Source organism: Bradysia coprophila, unplaced genomic scaffold (genome assembly GCF_014529535.1).
Source record: "Bradysia coprophila strain Holo2 unplaced genomic scaffold, BU_Bcop_v1 contig_24, whole genome shotgun sequence".
In the NCBI taxonomy this organism is placed as follows: domain Eukaryota; kingdom Metazoa; phylum Arthropoda; class Insecta; order Diptera; family Sciaridae; genus Bradysia; species Bradysia coprophila.
This window is the reverse complement of record NW_023503501.1, coordinates 7507400-7527842: the sequence shown is the minus strand read 5'-3', so window position 1 is coordinate 7527842 and position 20443 is coordinate 7507400. Positions and strand designations below refer to the sequence as shown.

At 35.9% G+C, this 20443-nt stretch overlaps 1 protein-coding gene across 6 annotated transcripts in view; it reads right to left on the bottom strand.

Moving 5' to 3' along the window:
* Window positions 1-3402: 3402 nt before the first annotated feature.
* The window catches only part of LOC119077662 (aryl hydrocarbon receptor), a 68846-nt gene continuing 51805 nt past the window's right edge, over window positions 3403-20443 (bottom strand). The window contains exons 4-11 of one of the 6 annotated variants that reach the window (XM_037184888.1): window positions 18929-19053; window positions 8855-8944; window positions 6503-7007; window positions 6252-6442; window positions 5985-6188; window positions 5525-5923; window positions 4734-5458; window positions 3403-4118 (exon numbers count right to left, since the gene is read on the bottom strand). In XM_037184888.1, the coding sequence (XP_037040783.1) occupies window positions 3935-4118; window positions 4734-5458; window positions 5525-5923; window positions 5985-6188; window positions 6252-6442; window positions 6503-7007; window positions 8855-8944; window positions 18929-19053 (2423 nt within the window). In that variant the 3' untranslated portion in view covers window positions 3403-3934. Of the gene's footprint in view, window positions 4119-4733; window positions 5459-5524; window positions 5924-5984; window positions 6189-6251; window positions 7008-8854; window positions 8945-18928; window positions 19054-20443 lie in introns of all 6 variants that reach the window. The other 5 variants (XM_037184891.1, XM_037184889.1, XM_037184886.1 and 2 more) reach the window with 5 other exon arrangements.

Sequence of the window (20443 nt, the reverse complement as noted above, 5' to 3'; positions counted from 1 at the left end):
TACACAGGTTGACTCTGTCTGCAAAAAAACAATAATGCCTGATCAGCCTGCAGTCTAAGCTTTACAACGATGCCACACTCGCCATATCAGCCTCACAACAAGTATCTGTTACGACATTTTGTTTGCAGCAAGGTCACTGTACGACGAAATTTTCAATTTACTATCTATCTTCAAGTGACAAAGTCAAGTAACAGGGATATGTGATGATCAAATTCTACACGGTTTTTTATGAATGAAACCCGAGGAAACGTGTCCACAACAGCATACTTGATATTAATCTTGCGATTTTTTCTTCATTTCAAATTTTAAAAAATGTGCCAATTTCCTTTCAATTGGAAGAGATAAGAAAGTGAAGTTGATTTGGGATTTTGATAACAAAATAATCAACAGCAACATTATGTGCACATGTGTGTTACGGCAACCTCAAAGTTAACCAAGATACCGTAAAAGATATAAAAAGCGGAGTGAAACAAGGGTCATTCGACTCATTCAGTTGTAGGAGCTTATTAAATATCGTCATACAAATAAAGTCTCAGCAGTTTTCGAATATAGCTTTGCGTTGTGAAAGTTCACGATTATCTTAGACAAATTTTGAATTTTCTTTTTGATAGAAACGAAAAATAATGATCATTTCAACCATCCCCTTGGTGCTGCTCAGTTATGCTGTTGTTGTCAACGGGTTGTGTACTTGGCGAATAGGTGATTCAATACCGATTGGAACGAGGTGCGTTATTCCCGGTGGTGCGTTCCATTTTCAAGGCGATGGAAATATTGTCATCACTAATTCAAATGGACAAACGATATGGCATACAGGTACAAATGGAAGAGGTCACCGTATCGACTTTCAAAGTGATGGAAATGTTGTCGTGGTAGACGCACAAGGAAATTTTGTTTGGCATACTGGAACGAATGGCAAAGGAGCTAACTTCCTCCAATTTCAAGCTGATCGAAATCTTGTTGTTAGTAAAGAAGGTGTTCCTGGTGCTATTTGGCATTCAGGCTCTAATATGAGTGAAGGGGAGCAATTACATTATTCTATCGCTGCAATACGACAACTAGAAACTGCATTGGCTGCTGCGCAAAGTCAATTGGTAACTGCTCAAAATGACTTGGCAACAGAACGACAAGTATCGGCTGCCCTACGACAAGAATTGGAAACATCTACTGAGGCATTAGAAAACGTTCAAGGGCAGCTCACAGCCGCTCGGAATCAAAATATTTGGCTTTTACAGCAACTATCTGATTGTTGGAGCCAATGTTAAGAATTTTTGTCGAACTTTTATCACAATTGTGAAAGTGTTTGTAGCTCCTTTAAATTGTGAATGCATACTAGAGCTACGCGATGCATGTATTTAGTTTATTTTATCGGAAATAAATAAAATGAAATGAATTGATGTCAGTTTTAAGAATTGAATTAGATGATTTTTTTGCGTGGTTTATGAACATGTAGATCTTCGAAATTATTTAAAAATTCTCCGATATATATCTCAGAAACTACTGTACCAATTTTGATCGACTTTTTTCCCTGAAAGGTAGTAAATGAGATGAATTTTGAGCAAGACATGATATCAATACGGTTCGGAAGATATTGTCGAAAAACTGAAAAGCCTTCATACGACGAAAAATGCTAATTTGACTAGAATTTATGTCGGGCTCAAAATTCAAAACTCTTTACTATCAGTGAAAAAAAAAGTTTATCAAAATCGGTTTAGCAGTTCCTGAGATATCGGAGATATGCGCTTTAGTGATGTTGCCCTCGATATTCTAGAAGCATTGTATTCACGCCGTAAGTGTGCCTAACATTTAAATTTCAAGTGAACCGAAAAATACATTTTCGCAACAAGTGACGAAAAGTAGCACTTTCCTTTGCCTTTATTGCGAAAAACGATGTATACAACTCGATGTAAATGCTTTTTTAGGCACACGATGTGTCTAAACATATCTAGTGCCTAAAAAAGCATTTATCATCGAGTTGTATAAATAACTATTCAACGCTTCCATGTATGAAAATGACGCTACATTAGAAAGAATTTCACACTTTCCATTATGAATTTCGACCGCACTTACGGCGTACTTAGCAAGAGCGCACTCCTGAACTGAATGGATAGAATTCTTTTTCGATTTCTACCAATATACTCGGTAAATTAAAGTAATCCACATGTTATATGATTCGGCCAGAATTAAAAACCCGAGTGGTTGCTATAGAGCTACCTTCTTCTCTTCAATGAATGTTGAAGACTATATTTTATGTTGCCTAAATATGTGCAGATAATTTTTGACTAAATTTTATAGTAGGTTGCATGGGATGCTGCGAAAGTAATTCATTACATGAGGTAACAATTTTGTGATAAAGTCAACTACATAAGTGTGTTTTTCAGCAGGAAGCTTCGGTAACTGTCATTCCGATAAGTGTAGAGTCTGTATATCCGAGTCTAAGGTGAGATATGCAATTACACAAAACAGTTACCGAATCGCTCAAAAACGAACGAATGAGTTTGGGAGTATCACAAACGAGAGGCACTAGTGGTTTGTGCGACTCTTTTTTTTGCGTGAACCTCCGATGCATCTTTGGTTAATGAGCTTTAATAGAGCACTGACAGTGGACAGTGTATCATATAAATTTTGGTACTGTAAAGAAAAATTGGAAAATGTTTTCATACAAAATAGTATGTCGCAAGCTGGCAGCTGTCACTCGAAACACTTTTGCTTGAAATGAGTTGATTTGATCGAAGGCTATATAGAGTGTTAAAAGAGAAAGTCAAAAAGAGCAACTGGTTTATTCCTAGTTAACTGGACTTTTATATACAACTTAGGTATACCAGTTGAATAATTTTCTTTTTTCTCAATTTTTCCGCTCTTTTAACACTATAATAAAATAGTAGTTCAAATAATCGCTTGAAAAACATTAAAATTCATTTATTCCGCGTGCAACTCTCTTTTAATTCTAGAATGCAACTCTTTTGCAACTCATTTTGGTTGTGCAACTCCGATGCAACTCTATTTTTCGCTACTCTTTTGAGTAGTTTGCCCCTCGATATCACAAAGTTTTTTCCTAGGTAATGAAGTACGTAGCAACGTACCAATGTATTCTGGTTTACTGCTATGCAAAACTTGATTTCGACATAGGAAAAAAAATGAACCGAAAATAGTCCACAGGTAATGGATAATTTTCGCATGGAGGAGGTAGTAAAGCTAGTTTCTATCATCGTTGGTTCACTATGTAAGCATCAGCTGATTGAAAAAGTACAACTGTAAACCTAATTTATGTGCAGGAAAATGTTTTAACTGGATAAATGTACCTCTGAGCAATTATATATGTGTGTATTCAACGTCTCGGATAAACATTTTCGTCTTAAAAATATAAATAATTTACATAAGATTGCCTTTGTTGGGATTTTTTTCCATTGGGGATACGATGAGAATTTACTTCGACTAGCCGTCGTTGTACAACTGCATTTACATTTTTGGAAGAATTTTCGCTTTGATTTTTTGGGAGAGGGGAAAATAAACTATTTGGGAAAATTGCTGGAAAGAAACTGTAACACACAGTTTGGATGTTGTTTTAATATATATGATAAAATACAAAAACGAATGTTTCTGCCCCACCCGCTATATGGGACGTGACTTCATTATAAATACCAAAATTTCAATTATTTACAATTTTGTTCATTTCTACTCTTTCTTTTGATTATTTTGCTCAATGAATTTCACAGTTGCCGCGAAGCGATCACTGCATTCACCGGTTAAATTAGAAACTTAAAACAAAAACTCAGATAAAAAATAAACATTGCACACATACCACTATACAATACGTTTCAGTTATACCGATAGGTCATCGTGTCATTGAAAACTCATCCAATAATTGAAAAAAAATCAAAAATTCACACCGAGTCAACTGTCTATCTACACAATCATTGGTTTAGTAATGTGTTTGTCACCTCAGAGAAGGACAACAAAGGACTCCCGTCCGCGTTATCGGTGTACGCGATGGATGGGTATGCGAGAGCTGCGTGAGCGGTGATATTGGCGATATTGTGCCGTGTTGGTGATGCGACGGTTCCATGTAACCGTTGCTGCGAGATAGACAATGTGATTGGGTTGTGTCGACCAATGATGACCTTGAACGATAAATTGGAATTGATTAATTGGGCCGTTGGCTGTGCGGTACAACTCGCAAAATGTCTACTCGAAATCAACAAATTTTTTTACGGAAGAAACAAATCAAAGCAATAAAATGATGTTAGTGGAATGCACAAAACATGAAATTTAGTGTTGTGGCGTAGATAGTAGTAGGATCACGAGTCAGGACAGTCATCAGTAGCGTTCGTGTCAATTAGAAATGATTTTTGAAGCTTCAGAAATGAGAATCTACTACGATTCAGAACCTAGGCCATCAAGACTTTCCAAGCCATCGAAACTCAACGCTCACGTCAGTATTAGTCCTCGCTTTAAGTTTCAATTCTTTCTTCCTTCTAGTCAAACAACTCAAGTAATTCTGTTATTTCGCCTCTGTTCTAGTGTCTTAATATAAAACCTCCGCGCACTTGCACCGTTTAACTTTCCGTTTACACAACAGTTCGTTCAAACAATAGAATAGAGGCGGAGTTTTCATTCCTTAAACAAACTGTCACGTAAACAGCGGAAGTGTGCGAAGACCTTTACTTCGATTGCACCCATCATGGTAAAATGAACAAAGAAATAAAAAAAACAAAAAAACAATTATCGACACTCACTGAGTGCTAGCGTGCTGTGGAGCATGGTGATAAGTGAAATACTGGTATTGCGAGTACGCAGGACTCCATACCTCGCAGCTACTTCCAATCGGCTGTTGCTGCTGGCTCGGCAACACACTGTGATGATGATGGTTTTGTGGTGAATGATGCAATGCCGATTGATCGGACGCAACAATGTGACCGGAATGTTGAGACAAATGCGGTGATTGAGCGACGTGTGCATACATTGAACCATCAACATCTTGGTGCGGATGAATTTGATATACTTGAACTTCGCTGGATGGAATCACTTTACTGCCGCCATTCCACTTCAAATGAGCATTATGATGGTCATCCATCACGGGCGACATGACCATTTGATTGGATAGTTTCATGTGATGGGTTTCGTTGTACATTCCGTTTGACGTTGGCGTTGTGCTGGGCGATCGATGCGATGAATTGCTATTTGATGCTGAGCCCCACATCAATACCGTTTGTCGTTCGTAGTGCTCTGGCGGAGAATGTTCGACTTTCGGTGTAATTGTTAGGGCACTGCTACCGTTTTGTGTGTGAGCTGTTGCGCTATTTGAATTTGGTGTTGGATTATTAGTTGAGCTATTAGTCACCGGAATCAATGGATTGGTTGGTGTGCGACTTGTAACAGGCGACTGGCCTCCTGATGAACATGGTGCCACTTCCATCACGGGAGGCGATGATTTTGGAGTCTTCAATGGTGGTTGTGTCATCTGCAATTAGTAGTTCGTTTAAAAAAACAAAACTCAGACCAGTCAGCAGCTTAAGTTACACATTACCTGCGTCGGTCCAGTTGGACTTCCATAACCCGAATAAACACTACGACTAGATACGTCATGACTGGAATAATATTTCCCCCCTTCTTGCCACTTTTCTTCTTTGGTCGGTATGCCGTAACCATCGTATGATAGGAAGCCATTGGTAACATACGATGCTGATGCTGGTGAATGATGATATTCGGGATAGTATCCACTCACACCTTGGAGGCGATATTGATGGAATAGGTTGTCAGTGACTGGATAGAAGTTCGACGAATGAACCGATGGAGTCATGTAGATATTGTCGGCTGTTGGAGCATATGGAGAAGCCGAATACATTGGATTTAAATTGGAATAGGCGGCAGCGACAGCAGCGGCTGGATCGGCAATATATTCAACTACTGGAGCAGGTGGTGTGACCTACGGAAATTGACTTTCAATGACGATTCCATTCTTATTGAATTCGCTAATTATTTCTTACTTGTCCGATAGCAGTCTGCTGTTGCAATTTACGTTTTGATCGGCATGTGGAAAGAAAATCGCGCAATTGTGTCTTGTATCGTCTAGTCGTTCGTTGGGGAGTAACTGGCGCTGGTAACGAATTTGGCGAACCACTTGGTGGTATAATTAATTGATCTGATTCGGAGAAATAGGTCGATGCCAATCCAGTATCTAAATAGCTAACCTACGAATTTGATGGGAAATGTTATAGGGGGAAATGTAATCAAAATTTGAATAAGAAATTTACTTTAAAATCCATAGTGCGTTTTCCGAGCAAATCTCGTCCTTCTTCGTCCATTAATTGCCTATGAGTACATATCACAAAGTCTGGTTTTGAATTTTTGTAAACTAATCTGGAACTTGTTTGGAGCCATTGCCATTCCGCGTCTTTCTTCTGGTACCGATATGCAATCATGCCCGACGCACCAGTTTTCAGGACTGTCGTGAATTTTATTTGCTTAGTGAGATTATGACCAACTGATTTTTGAATGAACTTACGCTCTTGATGTGCACTGGCCACATAAGCCAAGTCATCGTAATGCACCAAATCATAGCCTCCCATATTCGCCAGTTCCGAATCCGAATAGCCCAGAACCGATTTCCCCCGTTGATCCATCGACACTAGTGAGAAATCCAATTTGTGCTTTGACTTAAACATATTTTCTTTCTGCGGAATTTCCAATAAACTAGGCGGACCAAATGGAGTACAATATGCGAACAGACCGAGCGGCGGATCTTCGGTTTTCCGATTCTGACCGTGAAGTATTTTCACTCTCCCCCGAATGTCCAATCGAAGAAAACCTGACGTATTATCCAGAAGACATCGAAATCGTACGGTGAAACTGCGTTCCAAGATGTTCGTTCGATCGGGTGCTAGCGCTTCGGATAGTTGCATACCAGACAAGTCGGTTGGTAGAAAGGAATTCCACAGCAATTGACGTTGCAGTTCTTCGCGATCTTCGGAATGAACAAGTTCGTAGACTGATTGATGGACAATGTCAGACTGAAATGGTTCGAATTTTGAGTAAATATTTTTTGTGCTAAAAATCATCAGGATAAATTAAAAAGACTGGTGAAGCCTTCGAATGAAGAACCTGACTTTTTATTTCTCTTTTAAAGGAATGCAACAGACTAAAAATGAGATAAAATAAAACGATTCATTTATTGCAATGAGAAATGGGCGTTCAAATCGATTTTTCTTTTCAATTTACGAAGCTAATATTTAACGAATAAATTGTGTTTTTATGATGTTTTACTCCAGAGCATAAGGCAGACAGAATCACGTTGAGAAATCTATAAAGCAAACAACGTTAATAAACTCGAACGCAAGAGCCATTCGAATAAATAAAAACGGACATTGTGAAAATGTGAATTTATAACTCAATTTTATATTGGAAACACTAAATCAACTAGAGTGAGTTGATTAAATTGTAATGAAAGACAATGTAATAAAATCGAATAAAAAAAACTTTCCGACTCGGAAAGAATTAAGTAATTCGGGGTTAGCAATCGAGTAAAAAGGTAGAGGAATCTGATGGTAAAAACAAATATGTTGATTAATTGAAGTGCATTACATTTCTGCGTAACATAACGACGCAAATTCATCTTTTATCGATAACAACGACAAAAATAATGACACACTCTGGGTAATACGGTCCTTTTTAAAGTAAAATTCATGTTAAAAACAATTGAAGTACAAGATTTGAAATCCACAGAATAAAAATATTTCGTTCGATGGAAGTAATAGACCCGACAATAATACAGTTTTAGGTAGATCATACATATACATAGATCATAGGGATAAAAAGATGAGAAGTAGAGTTGTTGTGTGAATTTTGTTCATCCGAGGCGTAGACGAGACTCTTTATTTTCATCCCGAGTTATGTAATGGATTTTGTGCCACCGAGAATTGAAATACGACGGATTTCAATATCGATAACTAGATTGAAATGTCCAAAATTACAACACCCGTTTTCATGGCTTATTACAACACTCAAACCAGTGTTGAAATGAAATTCGTATGAGTTATTACAGCATTCGTTTTAAAAAACTGCAAAGCAACGTGATCGATCAAATTCGAAGAGTGATTGTTTACAATGAAAATTCTGAATTTTTGTGCATTTGTCTATTTCAATTCTCGGTTGGCACAAAGCATGATGTGTTACACGTATTGTATTGAGATTTTTTCAGCACACGACCCAATTTTCCTTACTCGCTCCGCTCGTAAGGAAAACTTGGGTCTAGTGCTGAAAAAATCAACATTACAATACTTGTAACACAACATACTATTACATGTTTGGAGCTCAAAATCAATTTACTTTTCCTAAATTCTCATGCTGGAAACCGCTCATTTGCTAACGAACATTGTTTATAGTTAGAAATACGCGTTGAAGTTGAGATACTTCAACAGTAGTGAGAAAAGGACTGTTTCATACCTAGGGTTGCAATAAGTCACTTTCGACCCTGGGGAAAAAAGTGCGTAAAATAGCGATAAAAAGCTAAAAAATACGAGTTAGGTGTTGATTTTTGCTGATACAAGGAGAAACTGAGGTCTATAACCACATCCACCACCCGTAAACTTTTTATTTTTATGAAAATTTCGCGCAAAAGATAAGTCATATTGCCGAGGTTCACGACACCTGGTATGCACAAAATTCCAGGTAAAGCACAAGCTGGAAATAAGATTTTCAGTGCGGTATCCCGTCTCAATCAACCATTTTTAGGATAGATTCGATGGAGATTGAGCTGATCTGAATTAGCCATGAATTCTACATTGTGCAAAAATGTCGAATATGCCCATCCCATTGGTAAATTATTACAAAACACTCCATCAAATCATTCAAATCTTACCTGATGGAATCCCAAATAGCTCTCTATGCTATGAGTGGCAAAAAACACTTCACCTTCACATGTCAGGATCATTAGGAACCCGTTCAGTGCCTGAAATGAATAGAAAAACTAAATTATTAAAAATGGAAAATTAAAGTGTTGTTCGGTCGGTGAGTCAATTAAATCCGCCACCGATAGTCTTATAAGCCGATGGTCATGGTTCCATATAACGAACTTCATATAACGCGGTGAGTAGTCGCCGCACTCGTCTAACCCTCTATAGTTTTCTCTAATTTTAATTTTACAAAGAATAATTTTCCATCGAAAGATTTCTCAGAATTGACTGCATTTTCCGACAAAGTTGCCACTTGTTTGTGGAGACAGGTTTATGGGAGATTTGAATCCTTTACGGTATCTAGATGAACGGTCGTAGTTTATGATAATTTAAAAAAAATGAAACCATGCAAATTGGCCTAGGAAAATTAATCCGAACCCCTTGAACATTGTTCATTGGAAACTATTTTCATTTCTTTTTTCGTTTTTTCATAAATTTGCATATCGCTACCGCAAAATATATGGAATGTGGTTCACTTGTTTATAAATATTTATGCAGCTAACAATGTATAAAATTATAATTAATTAATATAACCACCCACCAGGCCATAGGTTTCCAGAAATGTGAGTATTAGGTATACAAATTGTGTTAGAGCTCATAATCCACACACTACAAACACATACACGCTTGATAGCTATCAATTTACATAGCAATTCATCAAGCAAAAATTATTGCAATTGTGCAGTGGATTATGAGAAAATCTGCATGCACAATTATGAGGTTTTAAAGCCGCATTATGAAAATTAACAATTGAAAATTTATTGACCAATTTCAACGCAATTTGTGTGTGCTGGTTTTATATGACATATATGGGTATATGACATTGTAGCAAGCATTGCAGGTATGTAGTGAGTAGAGTTCTAATAGGTTGGTACAAGTTCGATTGAATTATTTTTTTCTATTTACAGCTAGAAACAATGAGATTGACAGAATTATTCGAAAATTCTGTAATAAATTCTTTCTGTTGTCACAGTATTGTGGGGGTACACGTTAGTCGGTGAAAAACTGATTCGTTTTTATGCTTCCAATTTTGTAATTTAAGAATAATTATGGAAATTTTTGCTGGATTATATGATTAAATTGAACACAGTAAATGATTTGTTTTCCGTAAATGCATTTATTTCGATAAATAGGGAAGCTACTAACAATATTGCTCAACGGCGTATTGCTGTATGTTAGGCTTAAAAGTCAGAAATTACTTTATACAACAAAGTTTCTTAGATCGTACGACCTAGATTCTGTTTCCATCAGAGTAATACCAAGTCATACATAATTAGCTCAATTGCATAAAATCGATCGTCTTATAACAACCTTTAAAGTCAACCACCTTCATTAAACAGATCAAAAATGGGATGACTATTGACATTACAATGTTAACCTGTCATATACGGCTATTCATCTGTTATCGTTAATGACGACAAAAATAATGACAAAGTCTGGGTACTATGGTCCTTTATATATTAAAATGCATCTTACAAAAATTGAAGTACAAGATTTGAAATCAACACTGTTGATTCACCAGATTGAAAATACTTTGATCGATTGAAGTAATAGACCAGATAACAACACTGGTCATATGTCTGCCATCTGTAATATGTTAGCACACAATCATGTTTGTGATTGTCATCAAAAGATTGAGATTGGCTCATTCGTTATGTGTTTTTTATGTAGATGGAAATGGCAGCTCGGGGTTTCGGTAGGTTTTGAAATTAAGTTTCTCTATGTTGCCCACATTGCAGTGTCAAATATATGTACAAGGCCTTTAATTTGTGCTAAGGGAAGTCCTTTTACACCAACATACGTTAATTGAAATATCTTGAAATTGTCGACAACGTTTGGCGATGTATAAAAAACAAAAATCAAAACCCACCATCAGCTGCTCATAGCGACGCGAAGGAAACTTCATTCCAATTCTTCTGTCAAGTTTGACAGTATAACAAAAGAAAAACTTGAATTATGTCGCTTTCGTTTGGCTATTTGTAACAGGTCGCAGCTACCTGGAAGCTACAATTTCGGTTTAACTTCTATGTAAGTGTAAAGTGTATAGGTTTGGCGCAAAAGATGCACCCTAACCAGTGCCAATTTTTGGAAAATCAATTTTCTAAATTGCTAAACTTTTCTGCATTTTCTATTGGCAATATTTTTAGTGAAAATCTTAGCTATTGTCGGAAAATTTTGGCAAAATTAGAAAATCTATCTTTTAAAAAAAACCCCTCCTAACTCGATTGAATTTAATCCATTCACTTTTATTACTTCTAAGACCCGAGCGACCGTCCGCGCCCGGAAAAAATTAACCACATTAATGACGATTTGATAGCAATAGTCTTAGTCATCAAAAGATTTTAAAGTGCTCAAGTTCTCGTATGACATCACCATTGTCGCATCCATCATCATCGAAAGTGGCACATTTGCATCCGTATCATCGTTATTTTCGAACGATCTTGGCAAAACGTGACTAACTTAATAGTAGTGACATTCAACTATTTTAGTTACTATTTTAGCAGACGACGTCATTCAGTGTGAACCACTGAAATCTGAACTTCAATCTTTGTAATCAATAGTCTAGCGAATTCATAGGTCAGCTCCATACGTTCAGGACAATCGATTTTCCGCTTCATTTGTTTAATTGGTTGATTATTTCCTCATCACTCAACCGAAAACCCCATTTGCGAGTCAAAATTAATAATTCATTGGACTGCGGCTAGTATAAACCATAAATTCGCTTCGCAGCGAACTTTGTTATTTACAATATCGCAATCTTGCGAATTAGCACACGAACATGACGGGTTCACACTCGTTCGAAAAAAAAAAGAAAACGCATTAATGATGCGAGGCAAAAAAAGAACGAATCCTTTGTGAATGAATCACATTGCCACAGTCAGGAAATTAAAAATTCTTTTCATGCAAATATTCGATTCTCCGGTAGTCCGGTTAGTTCAAGGTGGTTCCATTGCTCGCAATGCACATCATACACAATTATTTACAGAACTCTAAAGGATAAGTGACGAATACAAACAATTTTTTTTTTTTTTGCACAGGCGCTCCGTATGTTACACTATATAATCAATATGAACCCAGCCCAATGAAATTGAGGGTAAATACAGGGTATGTACGATTATATATAAAGGTTAAGACAGGGAAAATGGTGAAAAGCTTTAGTGAAATATAAATCAATACGACTATAATTACAGCTATTAAGTTAAAGATAGCCAGGTGGTTTTTTCTTCTCTTTTTTTTCTCTTTGTTTTTGCGTGAGGAAGCTTTCCGTTCAGGTGTCGTATAGCTGGTATTCTATATCATTAATCGGTGATCGGAGGCAAGTATATGGTTATCGATTATGCACAACCTCGCAAAAACAAATAATTGTTATCGGTTTTTCTAAAGAGCCCTTCTATTTCCATCAGCTGAAAGCATTGCCTTCGAAAGTGAAAATTAGAAAGCTTTTTCCATCCACTCACACTCGCCGTTAACATATGTTGATATTGCCCGGACATTTAAACAATCAATAAAGTTTAAAGTGCACCCATTTAGCACCCATTGAGCGTGTCTGACTTATATATTCTACACTAGCAAATTGATAAACCGTTTCGATTCCAAAATATAAATGAACAAAAACTCTTTAGAATTCTGCACGCAATATTTTGTAAACGAATCAACGGAACGAACGAAACGAATAAAAAAGAATCGGTTGAATCTCATTGTTACAGTCCAGCTACAGGTTGATTTTTACACATTGATTTTACGCTAAGCTCCCTTCTTAAAACGATACTTTTGATATAAAATTAAGTGTGGAATTATGTAGTGATGATTGCACGTGTACTTAGCAATTCCACAGAGATATTGCCTGTAAAAAAAAACCAACTACAAATCAACACATTGAATGCTTATATACGGACAATCCATGCAAAGTAAATGAAATGGATTTTACTTGACTTCCAGCGAGTTCGCTGAAAATTATGCCACGAAGAAAATAACTCCGGCATAGCAAGTAAACACACTATAATCATCACGACGCGAATTACAACAATCCACATGGAGAAAAAGCGGCATATTAATAATTGCACTTACACACGTGACACCTTTACAAACATGGCGTGTTTGAATTTGTAACCGACGTTATAAAAGCGCGCAAAATGTGTGCTCCTAACTCTTCTATTTTAGGGGGGGACTTTCTGGTCTGAATATGAATATCACACTCATATAGGTATTCCGTGACGTGACCCAAAGAAAACTTCATAAATTACTCGTGAAACGCATCGTTTGAGTGATTATTGTTCAAAATGGTTTTATTAATTTATTTTGAGATTTTGATTAATGAGAATTTGAATGTTTGTACAGGTTTGATACGTAACTTATACATTGTTAGTCACGTAAAGCGATTTCGGGTTCGTGGTGTGAAGTAAACTTATTTTTATTGTGTGTGGAATTTCAGACGTTTTTGGTATGTAGATATCAATATGATAGGCTTTTTGATTTAATTGACGGGTGATTACAGAAATGTTTTTTTTTTGCAATGAATTGGCTATTTATTGTTGGAGCATTGGTCTAATAGGATCTTGAAAATGTAATCCATCAAGAGTGCATGTAATTCGATTAATTTCAATTCAATTAGGCAGATCGAAAGAGTTTTACATGAGTATAGGCAATATATCGCTTCCGGCATCTTGCATATTACCAACAAATCTTCATTAAATTGGTTCAGCACACTGTAGTGGAACATAAACTTTTCCTACGTTCAACCACCTGAATCAATTTTACTATTACAATTAGCAGGTAAAGCAACTCAACTATAACATTCTCTCGGAAAAAGAAGTTATTAATTACTCTCGGCTTCGAAAGTTAACCACTCGTATTCTTAATCATTCATACACACATTCATTACAATGTATAGTAAGAGAATAGTCTCAGAAAAAATTATGAATGAAATACAGCATACGTCTAATTGGTTATTACATTGATTCCGTCCAAATTAACCGAAAAAAAATGAAACTCGTTCTTTGTGATTAATGAACGTAAAAAAATATTTTCATTCATAAATACCCCGAGGTAATTATGTACTCATAAAGAAACACAAACAAAAAAATTATTTATTTATTTAAAGGCATATAAATTAATGTAAACAATCGCAACAGCAATTCGACTGATGTGACTCATCTCAATAAGCCAGAAGATGTCTTTCAAAGGACTACAGACGGGAAGTGGTGAGTAGAAATAACGATTACTTCGAAATGGTTCTGGTTTATGCATTAGGAGTGAGAATGTCAATCTGAGACGAGTAAGATACCATTTCGGTACAAGTATCGAAAAAGGGTTTTTGCACTTCCGTCAATCAATTTAGTATAAGTTAAAAAGTATTTGTGTGTATTTGTGTTTACATGCATTTTGATATACCGTGGCCGCAGAATGTCGTCGAACATGAGAACAATCACACAGTATTAACCACTCTTTTTCCATGTCAGCTAGAAGATTAGATAATATAATTAATTACTATTAATCAATCAATAGAACAATATAGTTGAAAAGAATAGAACAATAGAAGCTCTAGCAGCTTACTATTGTATGTGATTCTATTGTTCACATCTTCGACGACTTTCTGTGTCTCGGCCTCGCCTCGGATTGACAATTGTCTTATCTATTGCGCAAAATTTCGATTTAGGCACGCACGTGTTGTGAAAAGAGCTGTTCAGGCCAAGTTAAAGCGCCTTACATCGCGTGTAAACATTGCGATAGTAAACCGTTTTAACCTGGCCTTGGCAATAGTGCGAAAAAGTTTCGTTGTCGTAACCACATCGTATGAATCAGCTGATAAAACAAAATTGGGGATATTGTCTAATAGTTGTGGTTAACCATCTGTTATCGACAACGATAACAAAAACAATCATTATCACTAGCCAAGCCTCTCTTATGTAACATAAAATAAAGTTGAACATAAGAAGTAATAGATTTGCTTCAGTAGGTTTCGTTTTAATGAAGTAAAACTACCAATAGATTTGATATCAAGCACTAGGGCGACAAACGAAATACCAGATTTTCTCGTCATAATGGCAGATTCACAAATTCCATTCACATTGTAATGTTACATGTGTCGGAAAGGTTCGCCTTTGTGACACAGAGCAGTGCCAAATATAATGATTCAAATTTATCAATCAAATTAGGTTCGTGCGACTTAGATTGCTGTAGCATATATAGGTCCATATTTCCATGTATAATCATTCTTTTCATTAATTCATCAGATACGAGTAGTAATATAGACATTATGCTGACACATTACTGACATAATCTAAGTACATTGCATCTTGCGAACATTTTTTTGGTGATCGGGGGGTCATTAGTTTTTTTTATGTATAAATGTCGGTTCCTCCAGCAAAGTTTGTACTTACAACTCTTAATAAACAATCTGAATCTGAGTCACAGAACAGCCGCCAGAATGATAATATAAATTCTGTTCCAATACGGTTAAATAATTGTATCCCCCATCTCTGTTTCTTTCTAATGCGATTTTAATAATATCAAAAACATTTATTTAATATCTGATGATAACTGAGGCATTAGAAGAAGATTTTCTTCGTTGTTGTTTCACATATCTTTTTTGTTCCCTGTTCAACCGAATGAGTATAATTTTGGAAATTAATGTTGTTTTTATTAAAACGATTTTTTGTTTATTTTGTTTTTCGGTCTTCGGTAACATTTCTTGTCGTTGGGACGTGATATGGTGTTTCAGTTTATGTGGGAAAATAGCGAAATATTTTTGATATTTTACTGTGAGTGCTCTTTAATACCATCGAAAAAGGGTATGATGATGAGTATGTAATTTTGGTTTTAATTCGTTTCAAATGAATCGGAATTTTTTTTCTCCAACTTTTAACTTGGATCTTGTGTAACTGAAACCTTTGCTAATATAAATCTAATGAATGTACGAAGCGATATCGTAAGCTATGTAACAATGTAACATTTCCGGCCGAATAATGTGAAAGTGTGAGAATTGTTCATTTCTCGCTGTGATATATTGACTATCACTCTATGAATTGTTCGTGGGCTCTTTCGGTTTGTTCTCTCAACGTTAAATTGAAAATAAATCAGACACTGCATGCGCGAAAACAAAAGAAGATACCGCAGAGTCTTTTCCGTAGAGGTACCTACGACACCATTTTGTCTAGCCACTCTAACAACTAGTCACTAGTTAGTGATCAGGTTATTGTAACGACAAACTGACAGAAAGATTTTAGAATATTTCTATGTGACAGGTAATTTGCCTCCAGGTAGCTTTATTTTGCATGTAAGTTAAAGTTACCTGCAGCAGGAATGGTATTTTTATTTGACAAAAAAGATTACCGGGAGACGAGTTATATACCTACCACAGGTAATATTTTAAAATCTTTTTTGTCAGTACAATGTGAAGAATTTTGTGACTGTGACTCTACAAAAAAAAATTGTGACCTGGACATAAAGTAAGCATAAAATGCAAGATCCGTGGCCCTTGTGCTACAATTTCATATCTGGTCTCGAGTTGAGTAAAAGTACACCTGGCTCACGTCCTTGGACATTTTCAATCACATACAACCATGATTTTAAATTACAGTCCTTGTGCTACAACATACCGTTTAATATTCTTCTGTCCAAATTTCGTTCGGCCAACGAAATTAATTTTGTTAATATACCACACAGTCGACAATTAATTTCTTATTTTGATTTAATTGTAGAGACTTATCGTCTGAATCAAACGCACCACAGTGGTATAACGCCGAATAGATGGTTATTAAACACTAATTACTTGATATATTTAATATCTGCATCCACGTAACAGTGGATAAAAATAGAAAAAAATGGAAAAATACTGTTAATTATCACTACATAATGAGATTTAAAAAAATAAATTATTACTGGAGCGTTTATTTAATAATAATATATCACAAAGTAGATAAATTACGAGATTGATTGTAATTTTCATTTGGAAAGAGGCACTCGTCGAATTAGAACAGTTAGTTGATTCAGATGTAAATTGTTTCAATGAGTGTAATCACGATCGCTGTGATGGTTCACACTCGAATTTAATGCGATGCGATGCAAAGCGTAACAGGGTTATCCGTTGATGCTTCATGCCAATTATGTAGGTATGCAGATTTTTTTCGATGTCAGAAGAGGCAGACTCGTGCCAAAAATTGGATTATACCGAAATGTGTTTCTATATCTAGAACGCACGGTGGTAGGCCGAGGTCCAGTGGGAAAGTGTAGTCAAATTCAGTATCTGAGGCAACTTGCATCAAGAGTTTTTCAAAGGTTGATGTCGAACGGCTGTCAAAATAGACATTTCTACTTGAAAATGCGAAACCTGAATGATTCAGGCTGAAACTGAAGACGGTATCTTTCATGCATTATATGAAACACAGGGCCTATTTTACGGAATTAAAATTCCATAAATTCCTCGACAACAGCTAAAAAATCCAGAAGTTGTTCAATTAGAAGTAACCTTAGAAGTAAATAAGTAAAAAAATGACGAAAAAATTGAGCCCTTAAAACAGGCCCTGATGAAACATCGTTCAGGCTGAACGATTCAGACTGAATCTGAAAATTGTCATCATTTCATGCACTAGATGAAAGTTCAACTTAATATGTGGAAGTGAGACATCAACTTCAAATTGATAAGTTTACATCAAAGAACATTGCGACAACGAAAATCGGATACACAACCTTGCGACATCTTAATATCCAAAATTTAGTATTTTGATCATACAGGGGACGTCATTAAAATTTAGACATGAATTAACTTATCTGCTTCAGCTGGTCCACTCATAGTATGCGAGTCTCATACAAACACAATTGCACATACATCTCTATATGGTGTTAGTACTATCACCTCCGTGCGTGTATGGAGATAATATAAGTGTAAGTTGACGTAACACTTAAAAGTTACAGGCTCCATATACGCCACTTTTGTTGGTATGAGTGGACCAGCTTTAACAAACTCATGTATACATTCCACTGACGTCTTCTGTAAATTAAAATTGCCAATTGTGTTAAGGCAGAGCCGGTATGACTACCTGAGGGCACATCGAGCAATTACTATTTGAACGCAAAATCTTATTCTAAAGCCGCAAACTTAAGTGTCATTGGCCCCAATACAGAAATTTCAATCGAAAAAACCAAGAGGCGTAGTCTGGATTGCCCAATTTCATCTTATGGCCAGTTCGTCCCTGTTTAAAGGTTTACAGTTGAGTTTCAAATTAATAGACTACAAGAACCTTTCAACACGGAATGGAATAGCGAATTGATATGAAGTAAGGCCAGAACAGTCGAAACACAACTTTGTTGTAACGATAAAAATTGCAAAAACAAAAAACCGCCTAGACCAGTGCAAATATTGCTCTACACTCCGAAAATGGAACCACACAGAAAATGGACAGCACATAGACTCTTAATGTGTACGAGAGCAAAATTCCACACATGGATTTATGGGTTCCAATCAAATAGGATGGGCTATACAGCGTGCGATAGCAATAAATACACCGCTCGTTATTACTGCAATTATTATTTTAATTAAATAAGTCAAAGTTGCATTAATTCAATTATGTGTTATTAACAAACTAAAAGGTGCATAATGCTTATGTGTGGCTAATCATTCTTAGACCATAATTTGTTTAAATGCCACTATCACTAAGGTTTGTTTATATTATGATATACAAACAGGAGATGATTTATTGCTTGTAAAGTTAATTAAATAGATACAGAACACCATTTATAGAGTTAATCAAGCATACCGTGTACACTGTGTCTACGTCTATTATTACGTGCCGGACAGTACTTAAACGATTTATCAGATTATTGATCAGAATTACAAAATCAGATGATTCTCTATAACATGACGGTTAATTGTATGGTTGAAATATCGACATTATTAGATCGATGTAATGTTCGTACGCTGTACTCCTTTCACATTTTCGTTTTTTCATGGAATTTCATTTAAAAAATTTAGACGAACTCACCTGTAAAAACATTTCGCCGTCCAGCAATCCGTTCTCAAAAACTCCCAGCTCCCTTGATCTATATGTATCATGATGATGCATATGGGACAGCATTCCATTTTCTTCTTTTTCTTTGTGCATTACTACTGTAAGACAGAGATAAATTTTGTTAATGGCAAGAGTACTGACGGAGTCGAGGTTAGTAATTTTGAATAATTGTTATTTGATTGACTTTCGACGACAGATGGTAGTTACATGCTAATGTCGATGCCTGGGAACCAGGTGATTCGCAGAGATCAAAATTTCTGGCGAATACAAACATGATAGACAGAGAAAGACACCCCTAACGTTTACATAAAAAACTTTGTATTAAGCACAACTTTCGAAAGTCATTATGATCGTTAGTTTACTGCAAACGGGAACTCTGATAGACTCCCCATTTATTCACGAAGTTTTATTTTTATCATAAAATTGGGACATCATCATTGGTTTTATTAATACAAATATTAAACAAAACAATTTTCCTTAAGGTAAAACTGTTTACAGTCTCATCTAGCCATCACTGTTAGTTCTAGGAAATTAACCTCGATATTCTTCCATTAAATTTTGCGTTGAAAAAAGTAGGAAGCATTAACTCAACCACAAAACTAAAAAAAAAACGTTTTCTGTCCGACCGGCATGTATAGTATACATACACAGTGAATTGTAATTAGATTTTAATGCGAGGTAAATTTGCTGATCTATGGGGTTGATTATTTTATATCATTCGGAAATAATTTTCCCACCGCGTCAGACAACAAAAAGTAATTTACCTCAACACAAATATTGGTTGTTAGCCACCACGATGTTATTGTGAACATAAAAATATATATACGAATAACGTACAGCGTACAACCGTTCGCATAAATGAACTTCAACGGGACAAAGCTGCTATCAATTTTAGAAATTAATTTTCGGAGAAAAATATACGAATTTTCCACAGTACACAATCTAAGGTCATATAAAAAGCACGGTCATCACATAACGTACTGCGCTATCCATAGGTATACGACTACGAGTACATAGAGAAACTACGGTGTAAATGTAGCTCTATGTAATGAAACAAGAATTTATTAACATCGGAACTGAACTACACAAACAACGGTACGACGAACGTACAAATCTCCCCCACACGAACCATATGCTATGAAGCTGAAGGATCTATTTCGCTTTATTTATTGATAAATTAACCGAAAAGATCATCCGTTTTTTTGGGTATTTAGTTGAGTACAAGCGAAACTGGTGTAGCAAAATACACAGCAATCGTTTTTATAACGAGGGAGGAATACAATAGCACCCCTTGCTGAGTGTTTATTATATGACCGTCGTCGTGAGTTCATATTCGAAGTACATATCCTTGCGCCAGTTCTACATTTATTTCGATTTTATGGTCAATTATAGGCTAATACAATGAGTGCTTTGGTAATATGGGAAGAGATAAATTGATGAATTATTAATTTTCGCCAATTTTTTTTTTCTTTCTGGCGTTTTGGGATT